Source organism: Elephantulus edwardii, unplaced genomic scaffold (genome assembly GCF_000299155.1).
Source record: "Elephantulus edwardii isolate Elephantulus edwardi_28Jun2011 unplaced genomic scaffold, EleEdw1.0 scaffold00001, whole genome shotgun sequence".
In the NCBI taxonomy this organism is placed as follows: Eukaryota; Metazoa; Chordata; class Mammalia; order Macroscelidea; family Macroscelididae; genus Elephantulus; species Elephantulus edwardii.
In genome coordinates, this window is record NW_006399751.1 from 22,528,521 (window position 1) to 22,545,219 (window position 16,699).

General features: G+C 41.2%; 1 protein-coding gene across 2 annotated transcripts in view; it reads left to right on the plus strand.

The window, feature by feature from the left end:
• The window catches only part of LOC102874220 (signal transducer and activator of transcription 1-like), a 48,098-nt gene extending 33,417 nt beyond the window's left edge, over nucleotides 1-14,681 (plus strand). Inside the window, exons 14-22 of one of the 2 annotated variants that reach the window (XM_006878752.1) lie at nucleotides 12-95; nucleotides 525-623; nucleotides 1,098-1,233; nucleotides 3,200-3,249; nucleotides 4,343-4,437; nucleotides 5,573-5,718; nucleotides 11,971-12,156; nucleotides 13,422-13,497; nucleotides 14,579-14,681. In XM_006878752.1, the coding sequence (XP_006878814.1) occupies nucleotides 12-95; nucleotides 525-623; nucleotides 1,098-1,233; nucleotides 3,200-3,249; nucleotides 4,343-4,437; nucleotides 5,573-5,718; nucleotides 11,971-12,156; nucleotides 13,422-13,497; nucleotides 14,579-14,681 (975 nt within the window). Of the gene's footprint in view, nucleotides 1-11; nucleotides 96-524; nucleotides 624-1,097; nucleotides 1,234-3,199; nucleotides 3,250-4,342; nucleotides 4,438-5,572; nucleotides 5,719-11,970; nucleotides 12,157-13,421; nucleotides 13,669-14,578 lie in introns of those variants that run through there. The other variant, XM_006878753.1, reaches the window with a different exon arrangement.
• Nucleotides 14,682-16,699: the final 2,018 nt, after the last annotated feature.

Sequence of the window (16,699 nt, forward strand, 5' to 3'; positions counted from 1 at the left end):
TCTGTTTTAAGGGCCCTCTCATCGTTAGTGAAGAACTTCACTCCCTCAGCTTTGAAACCCAGTTGTGCCAGCCAGGCTTGGTAATTGACCTTGAGGTAAGAGTCTTAAGTGCCAGGAGTGAAAAACTTTCTGAATTTTTTTACTTTTAACTGCCACATGTATTTTTCTCTTTATCATTTTTATGATATTTACCTAAACTACTAAAAAAAAAAAAAAGGAGCCCTTTACAACTAATACTTTCTTTGCTCTAGTTTAATGGTTCAGGAAACTAGAGAATCTAATTAGCCTTCAGAACCTGCCAGCTAAACCTTTCACGTAAATGATCCTGTGTTGAGTTCAGCACTAGCACTTATTTTTAAACTGACAGGTATGTCAAAGAGAAACTGAACTAAGAACAAAAGAACATATTTATACTTGAAAATGTTTCACTTTCAATTCCCTGCAGGATAAACTGAGGGTAAGCAGTTCTGTGCTGGTCATGTTTCTGGGAGTCATGTGCTTTCAGCAGCCCTGTTCTTTTTCAGACGACCTCTCTGCCGGTTGTGGTGATCTCCAATGTAAGCCAGCTTCCGAGTGGCTGGGCCTCCATCCTGTGGTACAACATGCTGGTGGCAGAACCTCGGGTATGCACAGTACATCTGTTTCCATAACAGGGGCTAACTAGAGACCCCCTACTTGGGCTCCCACATGTCTCAAATAGTCCCTTAGGCCAATGTTGAGAGAGAAATGACATAACTCAGTCAGCAGGGCTATGCAATTCTTGGAAAGCTGAGCCATGTGTATATGGTAGAAATGAGAATCTGGCTTTTCCTTCTGTTGCTCAGGCAATAGATGGTTTTATAGGACTACTGTGGAGCAGGTGCTTTCTGACTGTTCTTTTTGTTTTGTTTTAAAGAGTTTATCTACTAAATAAGCATGCCCTATTCTTAAAATTTGCTTGGTTAGCTAACAGTAAACCTATAAAAATGTTCCTCTTGATTCCTCTATTGTGAAAACTTCTGTGTGTCACATGAACAGGGATTGACCTTCGGGACAATGTGTACCGTGTGACCGATGGCTCTTCAATGTCCCTTAGTTTTGAAATGTTTTCTCTTTAGAATTTGTCCTTCTTCCTAAACCCACCATGTGCCCGATGGGCTCAGCTTTCAGAGGTGCTGAGCTGGCAGTTTTCTTCCGTCACCAAAAGAGGTCTCAACGTGGACCAGCTGAACATGTTGGGAGAGAAGCTCCTTGGTATGAGCCTGTCCTTTTTTTTGTGCGTATACAAATGAGATAATTCCAAAACTACCTGTACTTGTTCTTCTTCCCTCCTTGCTCTTTATTTTGTGAATGGTTAAAAAAAAAAGTGTTACAATTTCTTGGCTTTTCAAGTGGATGGTTTATTTTAGCCAAGTGAGACTTAACAGCTCACCTTTTAGAAAAGATTTAAATGACTCATTTCCTCACTGCCTCATACTAACATTTCTGAGGAGAGTTGCTGGGGGAAATTTCTTTTAATTAAGTATATTATTTGTAGTTTCAATAAGGTCCTTGGCAAGAAAGATGAAGTCTTGTTAACTTTGGTGAGTGAAAGGAAAGTCATATTAAGAATAAGATCCCCCCACTGACCAAACTGTGCAGCTCTGCAACTGCATCCTGGCCCATCCTCACCCTTCTGCCCCCAACCCTCACCTCCTTGTACCCCCAATATGTTTTTCCCAATAAAAGAAAAAAAAAAATAAGAATAAGATCCAGGAAGGGAGCTCTGGTGGCCTAGCGGCAAGAAGCTACTCTGCAATCCCAGAGGTGCGTGGTTTGAATCCACCAGATGCTCTGCTGGAGAAGGATGGACAATCTCCTCCTATACCAGTCAGATCCGATTTGATGGTACACACACACACACAGACACACACACACAGACACACACACACACACACAATAATAAAATAAAAAAAAAAAAAGGAATAAGATCCAGGGCGTGCTCATGGCAGAGTACAAGCCCAAGACTCTTCACCTAAGGTCTCCCACACCATGTAAAGCAGAGGCCTGTTAATTTCCGTGCTAGAGCTTCAGGAAATGGGTGTATCTGAACTATTCCTGTCCAAGTCCATGGTCAACTTTTACTCAGATTGCCTTCTGTAAAGCAAAACTGTTCTGTAAATTGTTCATTACTCCTCAGTTTCGGAAATACGGGGTTAGGTTCCTGAAAGCCTCTGGTGATAACATAACTTTGCTTTATGTGTGTCTCTTTAGACATCTTATTTACTGAATATTTCTGATTCATTAACATGGAAGTCACCACCAACAGCACCAGAACTTGTGCCTGAAGGTTCTCTAACATGTGTTTTTTCTCCCATGAAACATTTCATGGCATTCCTGTGCTCAGGAGCACCAGCGGGTACTTCATCCTTATCCGTGGGGGTCTGCTGTATGGACAAAGAACTGGCAGTCTGCTCCCCAAAGTATTACAGCTGAGAAAATGTTATGGTGCAGTTCTGTGCTATCATGTGGAGTCACTAGGAGTTGGAACTGACAATAACATATGCAAACATGGAAACGACACTTGTTTACAGTGTGAAACAAGAAGGTCACTCTGTTGGCTTCAACTGGGATTGTGCACATTGGTCAACACATTTTCAGTTCTGTGCATGTCCACTGAAGACTACCAGCATGCTGGTAGTCTTTGATTTGGGTTAGAAATCTACTGAGAATTGACAATACAGAATCCACAAACTAACACAGGCTGGAGAAGGAGACAGCTGGTACTATGTGGGATTTCTGTTTCCTAACAATACTCATGTAGCAGTGCCCAATCCAGCATCCATTTGCACCCCTTACAATCTAACCTCTCAACACATTTTTAGACTCTTGTATCCTCTGGCACCTATAGTAGCTGCTCAGGGAGCTCTGGTGGCCTAATGGTAAGAAACTGCACTGCAATCCCAAAGGCACACAGTTCAAATCCACCACTTGTTTCTGAGAAGGATGGTCAGTTCCTTCTAGTGTGATTTACTTTCTCTGAAAACCTGTGAGAGGGTCAGCTATTAGACCATTCCAACAGCACAGAACAACACCGTAACTACTCAGTTTACCATTAGAAAATCAGCAAGCTTTCTTTGCTGGGCGTTCTTTTTTTTGAAAGCAAATACAAGACCCATTAGTCCAACCAAAGTTTCTGAATCAGTTTCTGTTTCCTGAAAAATCTTATTTTTGTGTGTAGGTCCAAATGCTGGTCCTGAGGGTCTCATTCCATGGGCCAGGTTTTGTAAGGTGGGTACTGCTTGGGTTTGACACTTATCAGAAGTCTTTTCCCTTTTTTCAGAGACTCTCCTGTTTTCCACAGTGCTGTTACATTGTTTGCTTATTTTGGCATGTTTGTCTTGCCCAAGAGATCCCCTCCTGCAAGTTGTTTATTTTGGTTCTGGGCAGAAAGTTGAAATTCAAGTGTGAGTCTGACAGGAAGCACCTGGGTAGGTGATAACATTGTCTCACATCCAAAATGCATCTTCTGTTTGCTCACTTTGGCCCCTGTTCAGCAGGACTTTAGTCACATCCATATGCAGTGGTTCTCTGTGCTGACAGGGCAGTGTAGCTCTCAGAGGAGGTTCTGGGCCCAGCACAAGCAGAGGAATCTGCTAAGAAGAGAACGCTGGGAGCATGGTATATTATGCATTGCACTACTACCTAAAAGTCCAGTAGTTTGAATCCACCAGTCAACCTACAATAATGGGCTGTTCCCTCCCAAAAATATTTATAGCCTCAGAAACCCCAAGGAGGGCCGCCAGGGGTTGTAGTCAACAGCAGTGGGATTGGTTGACTTTGGGAAGGTCACCAAAGGAGTCAAGGAATGTTGAAAATGCTGAAGCATTCTGGCTGTCAACCGCCCAGTGATGACTGAGAAAAGAGGCCTGATGATCTGTTTCCAAAAGGTCACAGCTGTGAAAGCCTTATGGTTCGCAGTTCTAATCTGCAGACATGGCGTCGCCATGAATCAGAATTGACTCAGTGGCGACAGGTGTGGTGGGGTCAACAGTACAGACCAGATTTTACTGGTGAGGGAGTTTTTGTTTCCACCTGGAGGTCATTTGCACTGTTTGGAGAGGGAAGCTGAGCCTGACCCAGGGAAATGGAGCGCTGAGTGCGTCAGTGTGTCTGAGTGCTGATAAGCAAGGAGAAGCCTTGGTTCCTGTCACTGTGAGGCCATTCCCCACCTCTGCTCACTCAGCACTGCGGCGGGCAGTTAGACCTTAGACAGCAGGAGAGTCTGCAAACTAAAATCAGATGTGGGGAGGTGGGGGACAGGCATGGGAAGCCTCTCCTTTGGATGCCTTTGTTCCTAATGTTTGCATTTGTATACTTTCAGGAAAATATCAATGATAAAAATTTTTCATTCTGGCTTTGGATTGAAAGCATCCTTGAACTCATTAAAAAACACCTGCTCTCTCTCTGGAATGATGGGTAAGGCCCTGTGCAAATATTTTTAGCACATGCTTCTTTACTGCAAGATAGGACATTGTTGACAAGACAGGAACACTCACAGGCTGACCCTTCCAGCCTTCCTGAAGGTGAGCCCTCAGAAGATGAAACATGTACTTTCTAAATTTTTTTTTAATTTTATTTTATTTTTATGTGTGTGTACCGTCAAATCAGATTTGACTGGTACAGGAGGAGATTGTTCCTCCTTCTCCAGCAAAGCATCTGGTGGATTTGAACCTCACACCTCTGGGATTTCAGTGTAGCTTCTTGCCACTAGGCCACCAGAGCTCGCCAAAACATGTACTTTCATAGTATGCATGCATGCTGTTTCAAAAGTAAATTTAAAAGCAAACAAACAAACCCAAATCCCACTGCTATATTCATTTATTCTACAAAAAAACACCCAGTATATTGCCCTTCCAAAACCAAAGCCACTCCAAGTAGATTTCAACTCATATTGACTCTGTGGGGATGAATAAAACAGCCCACAGTGTTATTTCAAAGCTGTGAATCTCTGTGGAAGCAGAATGTCTCCTCTTTTTCCCCTGGAGAGGCTGGTGAGTTCAAACTGCCAACATTTTTTGGTTAGAAGCCAAGTGCCTTAACCAACCACAGAGCCATCAGAGCTCCTTATATTACCCTTCGGAAGAAGGAAAAGAAATGTTTTAAATTTGGTAAATTGTTTCCATCTAACTTTTCCCTCAAGGTCCACTGATATTTTACCAAAGACTTTTGACTTGATTTGATGTACTAGAATATGAAAAGATACCGTATGAGCCCCTCTTCCCCAGTGTAAAAAAAAAGGCTTTGAATTCAGACAATTTCATGACATAAAAATGTCAGCATGTAAAAACTGAGCTTATTAATGCAGCAGGACTTATTATGCAGCTATCTGCAATGCCCTGTTGACATCATTTTATAATTTCTTCTGGACTCCAGCCTATAAGTACAAAGCTTCCTTAAACATCAGTTACATAGATGTAAAAGCATATAAAATGGTTTCTCAATTATCATACATCTTTGCAATAAGTACCAGATGCCCCCTTGATTGGTAAATTAAAGCGACAGTTAGACTCAAGATTGAACAAAATACCTCTGTTACTCTTCCAACGTCCAGGTGTATTGTGGGCTTCATCAGCAAGGAGCGAGAACGTGCGCTGCTGAAGGACCAGCAGCCCGGGACGTTCCTGCTGCGGTTCAGCGAGAGCTGCCGGGAAGGGGCCATCACGTTCACGTGGGTGGAGCGGTCCCAGAACGGAGGCGGTACGTGGGCGTGGGAGCACGGGAGGGCGGGCCTTGCTCGGGCCCCAACCTCGAGCCGAGTGTGTTAGGGTGCGTGCATGGAGTTGCGCATGCGTGCACCAGATGTCACACCTGCTGGTGAAATACCTGTTCCCCTGATCAGCACAAATGAGCATATGATGTAAACTTGTGTTTACCCTCAGCCAAGGCTTCCAGTCATACTTGCGAATTTGTTGTGAATTTGTACCTTGGGCAGATTATTGGGATGATAGTTTGCAGAAGACATAGCAGGTTCTTTCTTTGGTTTTGTCGGGCCCATTATATGTGTTGCTCTTGTTAGGGGCCTCGGAATTGGAACCTGCCCATAGCTGACCCTCTAGCCAACTTTCAGAGGCTTCAAATGACTTCGGAGGAGATCACCCATCTTCCTTCTACAGAGCAATGGGCAATTTCGAACCTCGTGCCTTTCGTTTGGGGGTGGTGCAACGCCACCTTACCACGGGGTCACCAGAGTTAAAGGCTTTGAGCCAGTTCTTGGAAGGAACCCTCTGGCATAAACTTCCAGATTCTTTGGCATTCCCCTATTAAAGTAGACCAGTGTGCTGTTTTATGGGCATAAGAGGAAATAATATTCTTTCTAAAATATCTTTCTGGTATGTTTTGAGTTGACAGCTGGAGACCAAACCTGTTCTGGTTAGGCTAAGGGGATCTCTTTTTCCGGTTAATTCTCAATACTGCTGGAGGAAGTATGGGACTGCTTTATGCATCCATTGCCAAAGTGGTTCTTGAAATCTGGGGGCACAGAGGATTCGGAAGGCTCTTTCTGCCTCACATGTCTCCCTCTAAAGCTCTGAAGTTCCATCATTTAAAAGTTCTTTCTTTTGAGATTTGAGCACTTTTTGGCTTTCAAGGCCATTTAAAAACAGATCTCATGTTCAGTCGCATATTAACGTCACCTGATAATAAAATTCCGGGAGAAATTCCAATCTAATTGGTTTAGGGCAGTTGTTGTTAGGTTCCATTAACTAGGGAGAAGGATTGGCCATCCACCCTGAAATAGCTGGTCTCTGAAAAACCTACTGTTCTCTATGAACAATAGAGAACAAGCTGGGCAGTAGGGTGGTTTTGTTTTTTTTTTTACTTTTTTTTTTATTATACTAGTTTATTTACAAAATTCAAACACATTCTTTTTCACACCAGATCCTTCCCATTTCCCTCATTCTGCCATCAAATTGTGCGACCCCAAGATTAATCCTCCCCACTGCTTCCTCCCTCCCCTCTCTTGGATCCTCCTACTCATTCCACAATAATGGTTTTATACAGTATTTGTCGTTATGGGACTGAGTAAGTTGACTCAGCATATTGCTCTCCAGTCCCTCCCAAGTTAGGCAGTTATTTACAAAATCATTGTTCCTACATGCTGCATCATAATCCATCATGTGAATATACCATAATTTGTTTTTTTTAATTACTTTTTATGTGTGTACCGTCAAATCGGATCTGACTGGTGCAGGAGGAGAATGTCCTTCCTTCTTCAGCAGAGCATCAGGTGGATTTGAACCGAGTACCTCTGAGATTGCAGTGCAGCTTCTTGCCACTGCCACCAGAGCTCTATACCATAACTTCTTAATCCATTCGTTTGTGGTTGGACATTTTTCCATGTTCTTGCGATGGTGAATAATGCTGCTAAGAACATTGGTGTACAAGACTCTATTTGTGCCTCAGTTCTCATTTTCTTGGGGTATATTCCAAGCAATGGAATAGCTGGGTCTTATGGAATTTCTATGATCAGGTTTGGGGAGGTTTTTTTTATAATTTTTTAACTTTTAAGAATAAAAAATAAAATCATGTACAAAAATACATAACATTTAGTTATATAGAGGATAATTGTAAAATGAATGTCCTTTATGTCTGATGTCCAGTTTAACAAATTTTTCCCTAATTTTTTTGTTAAATTATAGTAGTTTATTTACAAAGTTTGAATACCTTGTTTTCCAGAACAGATGAGGAACTGCCAAACTGCCTTCCAGAGGGGTTGTACCATTTTACAATCCCATCAACAATGTATAAGAGTCCTATCTCACCACATCCTCTCTTTTATTACTTGCTGTCCTGTTAAACTTTGCCACTGCTACTGGAGTGAGATAGTATCTCATTGTGCTTTTGATTTGCATCTCACTTATTGCCAGTGATTTGGTGCATTTCTTCATATGTCTGTAGGCCATTTGAATCTCTTCCTCTGTGAAAATTATTTCAATGTCTTTTGCGCATTTTGTAATTGGGTTATCAGTCTTTTCTTGTGGAGGCCCAGAAATATTCTATAAACTCTCGTTATGAGACTCTTGTCTAAGCTGGTATCGCCAAATGTTTGTTCCCAGTCAGTAGGTTTTCTTTTCACCCTGTTGGGAAAATTTTTTGATGTGCACAGGGATTTAATCATTAGAAGGTCCCAGTCATCAATTTTATCCTCTTAAGATTGTACCTTTCTGGCTGTATTTTGTGACCTCTTTATATTAGACCATAGAATAGGTCTTCTAAGCTTATGAACCCTATGGTTTGGGAATTTACTTCCAGGTCTCTAATTCACCTTGAGTTGATTTTTGTGTATGATGTGAGATGTGGATCCTGTTTTAGCTTTCTGCAGGTAGTCCAGTTTTGCCAGAACCATTTGTTGAAAAGGTGGTAATTTTCCCACTTGATAGGTTTTATTTCCGTGTCAAATATCAGTTGCCTATAGATAGTTGGGTCTGTTACTGGGTTCTCAATTCTATTTCATTGGTCTATGTTCCTGTCATTTTACCTGTACCATGCTGTTTTGGTTACAACCACTGTGTAGTAGGTTTTGAGGTCAGGGAATGCTATGCTCCCCATTTCATTTTTATTTCTCAGAAGTGTTTTGCTTATTGGGAGTCTCTTGCCTCTCCAGATAAACTTGACAGTTTCCCTTTCAATTTCCATGAAAAAGGAATTTGGTATCTAGATTGAGATTGTGTTGAACATGTGGATTGCTTTTGGTTGTTGTTGTTAAGTGCCGTCGAGTCAGAGGTGACTCATAGCGACCCTATGAACAAAAGACCTGGACACTGGTATATCTTTCATCCTTTCTCCAGGTTCATAGGGTTTCCAGAGGCAAGCTATTACGGAAGTGGATGCCACTCCTGCTTCCAAGCTTGTTTTAATCGGGGAGCTCCACCAAACACTGTCCACCACGTGTAACCATTCTCACGTTTGACACATCACTGTCACAGTATTCAGCTTCACAGCAACCACAAGTTACCTCTGTACAGCAAGTGGATATACCAGGGTTATACGACCTTGAAGAATGTTTCACTAAAAATAAGTAAAGGCTGGCCTGAGGGCTGCGGATTGGAGTCACCCACCTTTGGCTTGGGAGTATGACTTTCTGTCCACTAGGCCAACTGATCTCTCTCTCTATGCTGTCATTGTTGTTGTTGCTGTTGCTTTTGGTAGGATTGTCATTTTCACAATATTGAGTCTTCCTATCCATGATCAGGGCATATTTTTCCATTTCCTTGGGTATTTTATTGTCTCTTGCAGAAACGTTCTGTAGTTTTTTTTTAATAGGTCTTTTGTATCTTTAGTTAGGGTCCCCTCCCAAGTATCTCAATTTATGGTTGGCTGTTATAAATAGTATTGCTTTCTTGGTTTCTTTCTCTGAGTTCTCTTTTTGTTACTATAGAGGAATCCCACTGATTTTTGGATATTGATCTTATATCCTGCCACTCTACTAATTTGGCCTACTAACTCTAACAGGTTTTTTTGTTGTTGCTGTTATTGACTCTGGCATTTTCTGTGTCTACTATCCTATCATCTGCATTTGGTGATAGTTTAACCATCTCTTTGCCAATCTGGATGCCTTTTATTTTCTTTTCTTGTCATATTGCCCTAGCAAGCTTCCAATATTGAAAAGAAGTGGTGACAGTAGGCATCCTCGTCTGGGCCCTGTTCACAAGGAAAATGTTTTTAGTCTTTCTTCATTGAGAATTATGTTGGCTCTTGATTTTGCATATATACTTTTCACTATGTTGAGGAAATTCCCTTCTATTCCAATTTTACTGAGTGTCTTTATCAGGAAGGAGTGTTGGATTTTGTTGAATGACTTTTCTGCATCAATTGCTAAATCATATGGTTCTTGTTATTTACTTTATTAATATGGTGAATTATGTTGAATCTCTGTCTGTGATCCAATGATGAAACCAAGGTTAATACTCCTACTCTAAAATATCTGGTTTCCTTTTGATGTAAATAAATCTATTAGCTCTGTTAAAAAAAAACAAAATCCTCTAAGCCATTTTGAGAAATGTATTATTTTATTGTCCACCTCATCAAAATAAAACCATCCAGAAGAAATGAGAACAAATTATTCTAGTAACATAAGTCAGTCACAAAAAGACAATTATGGTATAAAACCACAGATAGAATCATACTGGTAGGTTAACAGATGGGAAGTGAGGGAATAGGGAGCAAACATTTAACTTTGTTTTACAAAGTTCATAAAAAAAAAAAGTAGGTGATAGGTAGAGAGAGAGTGAATGTGTGTATGTGTCCGGCTTCCTAGCATTTTCATCTCTATTGTTTAACTGTGGGAGCTCTTGTAGACTAGTGGTAAAGAGGTGAGCTGCAACCAGCTGCTCCAAGGGAGAAGAATCTCCCATGTGACTTTCTTCCTCTGAAAACCTGCTGGAGGGTCATCTATGAGCTGGTTCTGACTTGATGGCACACACAGCCACCACAGTTGTCTAACTATGAATTGAGGGGATTAAAAATTAGACAGCTGTCCTGTCCTCATGGAGATTAGGGAGACAGACCTTGTGAGAAGTTTCCATTAGTGATTTTCGCCACATACTTCCTTAATGGGCTTGCATGCAGGATGCTTGCATGCTCTTCACACAGAGCAACTGAGTGTTTACCTGTAGTACGTACACTGGTTTCTACTTAACCACATGAGCCCGTGGCTAAAATAGCTTTATAACACTGATGTTATAAAATAGTAATCTTGAGGTGGGCAGAACAGCAAGGTTGGAAAACACCGAGAAGTGTGGCTCTTCATTGCTGCTTTAATTTTCTCCATTTGAAGGACTAGGGGATCAAGAAAATGTGCTGCAGTGACTTTGATGCTTTTGTTAGGATAAAAAATTGGGGGGAAGACAGGCTACTTATTCTATTTAGTGAGCTTTGATGGTCTACTGGTAAGGAATTGGACTGCTAACATAAAGGTACTTTGTTCAAATCAGCCAGATGCTCTGCAAGAGGAAGAGAGCATTCTACTCCTGTGCAGTTAACTGCCTCTCAAAACCTGCTGGAGGGTCAACTATGAGTCTGTTTCTACTTGATAGTACTAATCAACAGCTTGTTTATCTATCTATATCTATCTATCTAATCTATCTATCTATCTATCTATCTATCTATCTATCTATCTATCTTTTCTTCTGAGAGAGCCAGAGAGTTGGGTCCAGAGCTGGTACAGGCAGTAGCTGTTAGAGCCTGCCTTTTCTTTTTCCTGGCAGAAGTAGCTGAGAGTTAGTGTGCTGACAGACCACAGATGGATGAAGAAAACTCTTGGCAAGTAGAGAGCCTTGACCAGTGCAGCCTGTAACAGAGACCTCAGAGGACCAAAGTTGCCTGTGCATTGTGGCTGCCTAATAGTGAAGACACTGGATAAATTAGGAAGGGTTTGAATTAAGGCTGATTTAAGATCAGGGATGAGTTAAGATATGGCTTAGTACATTGAAGATGTTATTAGAAACCTTGCAAAGAAAATATCTTTTTTTGTTTAATAATGTTTTCCATTCCCCACTCTTTTAATACTTTAATAAAGTTATTTTTCAGTATGTAAAAATAAAAGTTATCTTTTAGTAATTTCATTTACTGCTGGAGCCAATTAATTAATTGGTTATCTTTCTACCTTGGGTAGACTATTATTGAAGAAAGAGGTAGATTTTTAATGTCTAACAAGCCTCTTTTGGCCAGAATTATGCTTAAATTTTGTAATTTTAAGCATATAATAACAGGTTCAGCATTATAGAGTAATGAATAATCGTCTTTCATTTTATTTTAAAGAAATATTTGTAATTTATGTCAAAATAGAGCAGTATGCCATGATCTATTTTAACCCTTATATTGTGTTAAGTTCTTAGTAGAGTCACTCAAATCCATAAACTCTGCAAATAATTTGTGTGTGCTTTATTTATGTTTTTCTTCTCTGCTCTTTTGGGACATTCTGTGGACTTACTCAGCTTTTTGTCTTTCTAGAACCTAATTTCCATGCGGTTGAACCCTACACGAAGAAAGAGCTTTCTGCTGTCACTTTCCCTGATATCATTCGCAATTACAAAGTCATGGCTGCTGAGAATATTCCAGAGAATCCCCTGAAGTTTCTCTATCCAAATATTGATAAAGATCACGCTTTTGGAAAGTATTACTCCAGGCCAAAGGAAGGTATGTGGAATTGCCGTTACCCTGTTACACAGTAATACATCAGTCCTTCCTGGTAAGGGAGAATTTTTATTTTATTGTTGTCCAGAACTTTGCTAGCAAAGATGTTTAATATCATAAACTTGTTACTTCACAAATCCCATCCCTACTATCCTGTTGATCCACTACTTTCTTCTGAGTTGGCTTTCAAAAGCTGTCCATAAACAGAGAACAGTTGAAATGTAACATGTTTTGTTTTTTGGGTTTTTAAAAATTTTTTTTATTTTATTATTTTTGTGTGTGTGTACCATCAAATCAGATCTGACTGGTACAGGAGGAGATTGCCCTTCCTTCTCCAGCAGAGCATCTGGTGGATTCAAACCGTGTACCTCTAGGATTGCAGTGCAGCTTCTAGCCACTAGACCACCAGAGCTCCCTAAATGTAACATGTTTTTTTAACTCCTGCAGCAAATAAGAAACAAATAAATAACTTATGTTTTTAAAGGTGTTACAAAAGCCCACTTCTGATTTTGAGTGTTTGTTACATTAGCTTTCCCTTGGGGGAGGGGTAATGAGTAGGACAGCCATGGCTAACAGACTTATGCCAACATGCTGGTACTACGGAGACTTTGGGTGGTGCAAATGGCTAAACATTTAACTAACAGGTTAGAGGTTCAGGTTCACCCAGCAGCTCCTTGGAAGAAAGGCCTGGTGATCTACATCCAATAATTTAGCCATGAAGGTTCTTTTTAGAGCACACTTCCTGTCTTAGTGGCTATCACTTAAAGACAGCTGATTTTGCTAAATAGTAAAATTAAGGAACTGAGGCCTGGGAGAAGTGAAGTGGCTCAGCCAAGGCAGCCAGTTAAGTAGATCCTAGATTTTATTCTTTTTCACAATTAAGTGCAGGCCTTGACTTGGCAGTGTTAAGAGATTGCATTGGAATAGAGATGCTTCTACTTTTCTTGGAAGCTGTGTGTATTACATTGTCTGAGGTAGTACCAATAAGCCACATACCTGAGGCTCACCTTCTTGTACAATTTCCGAGGAGGCCTTGCAAAGACAAAGATCCCAGGTTGGAGCCTGTCCTGAAGTCATCTCCCCAGTTTTTCTAGTTGGTTCTTCACAATCACTAGAATTTCAGGTGATCAAGGCTGGGAGCTCTTAGAGTTATAGGCATCCAACCTGACTTTCAAGAAAAACCAAAAAATTGTGACCAAGAGAAAGTTGATTGCTCTGTTGGTGTGTAATTTCTGGTAACGGAAATGCTCACCTATGCTTGCTTCTAGCACCAGAACCGATGGAGCTTGATGGCCCTAAAGGAACTGGATACATCAAGACTGAATTGATTTCTGTGTCTGAAGTGTAAGTGAGCAGCGACGAGGGCCGTTGTTTAAACACCTCGAGTCAGCCTGGCTCCTGGTTGGGGCCGCTTGAAGATGTGTGTGTTTTGCTTTTCCATTATAATTGCTGCAGCCTTTTGGAGATATTCTTATCGGAGATCCCAGTATGGCTGCCAATCAGCATTTTACTGCTGTTTTTCAAAACTAAACCCAGTTGTATTTAAGGTATCTAAGTCCTCCAGAATCCAATGCTTTGAAAAAGTGTGAATAAAATGAACAGAAATTTATCAGAGTGGGAAAGTAGTTCTTTACAATCTAGGAAAGGCCAGGGTGATGATTGAGATACATTTTCTCCTCTTGGTTTTATTTTGTTGTTTCATTTTATAAAAGGTAGAAAAAAAAATTTTGGAAAAGTCATTGTCAGTTATTGGCCTGCAGAACTGTCTTGGGGTGAATGGATGTAGCCATCATGTTAAAACACTCTGTGGAACAGCTTTATCTGCATACTGACCTCAAGGTAGGGACGAGGGACTCCCCAGACATTTCTCTGCTGCTTCTCCTTCCACAGTGAGCTGAGAGGCATCTCAGGGTGTGTAACCACACATGTACATCTACATTCGCCAGACAGATGCCTCACAGGTTCACGTCTGGCTGCTGCGTCCTCCCATCTTTCTAGTCTGCTACATTTCCCAAGGGGCAGGGTTGGGTACACAAACTTCACACTTTCCATTCTCTTCCAAATGTATTTTATAAGTGTTCTGTGTTTACCAGAAATAAAAATAAAGTGATAACTCAGAGTCCCTGGATGGTGCCAATGATTCATGTGTTTGGATGCTAACAGGAAGATGGGAGGTTCGAGTCCACTTGGAGATGCCTTGGACGAAAGGCATGGTGCTCTACTTAAGAAATCAGCCCTTGAAAACCCTGTGGAGCTCAGTTTTACTCTGACACACATGGGGTTCACCCTGACATGGAATCCGTACGGCATTTGGTTTTAAAGCGATAGCTCACGCCTAGGCAGAAGACAGAATGTCTGACTTATGTGTGTCACCGCTTTCAGAATTTGAATTGTAACACTTCCTTTTCCTTTCTCCCTATTTTAGTCACCCTTCTAGACTTCAGACGACGGACAACCTTCTTCCCATGTCTCCTGAGGAGTTTGACGAAGTGTCCCGCATGGTGGGGTCTGTAGAATTTGACCTATAGTAAGTATTGGAGTCCCGCTGTGCATGGGCGTGAGTTTGCTGAGGCGCAGGCTGCCACAGCCATCCCTTTGTCCATTTGTAAAAAGGCAGAAGGAGTCTCCAGTGGAGTCCCGGGAAGGGCCTTGAAAAGATTAGCTGTGACAGGTTGGCGCCAGAGGTGCTTCAACAAGCTGCGTCACTACCAGGATTTTCATTCCTCACATTCCAGAACCTTCTAAAAACTGAGTGATGTTGCAAATATTTCAGAGCCATTCTTTTGCTTTTTAATTGTGTAGACATGTCCTACATTAAGGAGCCAAGATTTCTGCTACAAAAATATTTCCTTTAGACCATGTTTTTATTTTATTAAGACATGATCCTAGGTAGGGAAAAGAGGTGTACTGCTTGAGAGAATAATCACAGTACCTTATGTATAGTAACTAGAGTATTTGATGGTGCATTACTTATTGCACTGCTTACTGAAGGTCAGTAGTTCAAATCCACCAGCTGCTTCATAGGAGAAAAATGGCAGGATTCTCCTGTAAAGATTAACAGGCTCAGAAACCTGATGGAGGGTCTCCATGAGTTGGAATCTACTGGATAACAGGAGATTTGATGTTAAGTATACTTAGCCAGGAGCAGTGAAACCATTTCACCTGCTTTGCCTTTGAGAAATAATTTATACTGCTAGTGGTACAACTGTGAAGGATTTTTAAAAGATTGAGGTTGTGAAGCAGTTAATGAGTAACATTAAAGAATAAGAACATGGTCGACAAAGGACTAGCCAATAGGATTGTTTGCCTATCAACCTGAAATCTTTTTTCTTAAAAGTTTTGAGTTTTAGGTGAATTTTTACTGATGCTGTTTTAAAACTTATTCTTAAAAATTTGTATATGGTTTTAAAACCTGCAAGTCACTACTGATCTTTATTCCTCATTATATAGCTGATCCCTGGTGAAGAGTATGTGTTTAGCTCTGAGGAAGGAAGGGATAGGAAAAGATTTGTCGGGGAGAGGGCCGTGTGTGGGTCTATGCTGCATCAGTAATGGTCACTTGGACTCACGTTTCTGGTGTGTTACTGTCTTAACGCGTTCATTTCCTCACCCTACGAAGTACTGGCTACCATATTACACCTTCCTGATTGCTGAGAATGGAGGATACTAGATGAATGCCTAGAACTATTGTATCATAGAGTTCAGTTTGTTTTACCACCAAAACCTGCAACCCTGAGTTGATTCTGTCTCGTGGTGACCTCCCCCGTCCCCCCCCCCCACTGGGGTTCTGATGCTGTGAATTTTTATAGGAGGTGACTGCCCATCTTTTCTGCCTGCAGACCATTCAGTTAGTATGTTTTACATTATGCCACCAGGATTCCTTTCAGTCTCTATTGGCAGGGGTCAAAGGACATGTTTGTTATATAGTTTATGTATGAAGCTATATATACATAGGACTTATAAGTCTGATATAGAAATAGAGTAAGTGTGAAGCCCTACTGAGAAAATGGAAGAGGGACTGACGGAGCCAAAGTCCCCTCTTCTCTGACATGTCAGGTGATAGGACTGAGTAAGCAATGCCATCGTGCCATGACCATCATCACCATTCAGGATGAGAGTGAATTCTTTCGTGTGCCAGGCGCTTCAGAGGAATTCAGTTACTGAGTGCCCATAACAACCTTCTGAGCTAGGCTTTAATGTAATACTCACTTTTACAGAGGTGGTAACAAACTTCCAAAATTACAGAACTTGACTAAGATCAAACAGTTAGGAAATGCTGGCTGAACGTTTGAACCCAGCTTGTGTTTCTACAGTCTGTGCTCTGATTCACTAAACCAGACAGCATCCCACAAAAGCCGATTTTTAGCCCATTTAACCATGAACCCTGAAGAAAACGTACTCAAGCGTATGCTAGTTGGTTATTTCTTCAGAGTTTTCTTGGAATGACCAAGATCCCTGAAGATCCCTGGTTTCATTTGAGTGTGGAGGTGGCAGCCCTGGACTCGGGGCAGCACTGGAGGGCCAGGGCCCAATCTGACCTCAGGAC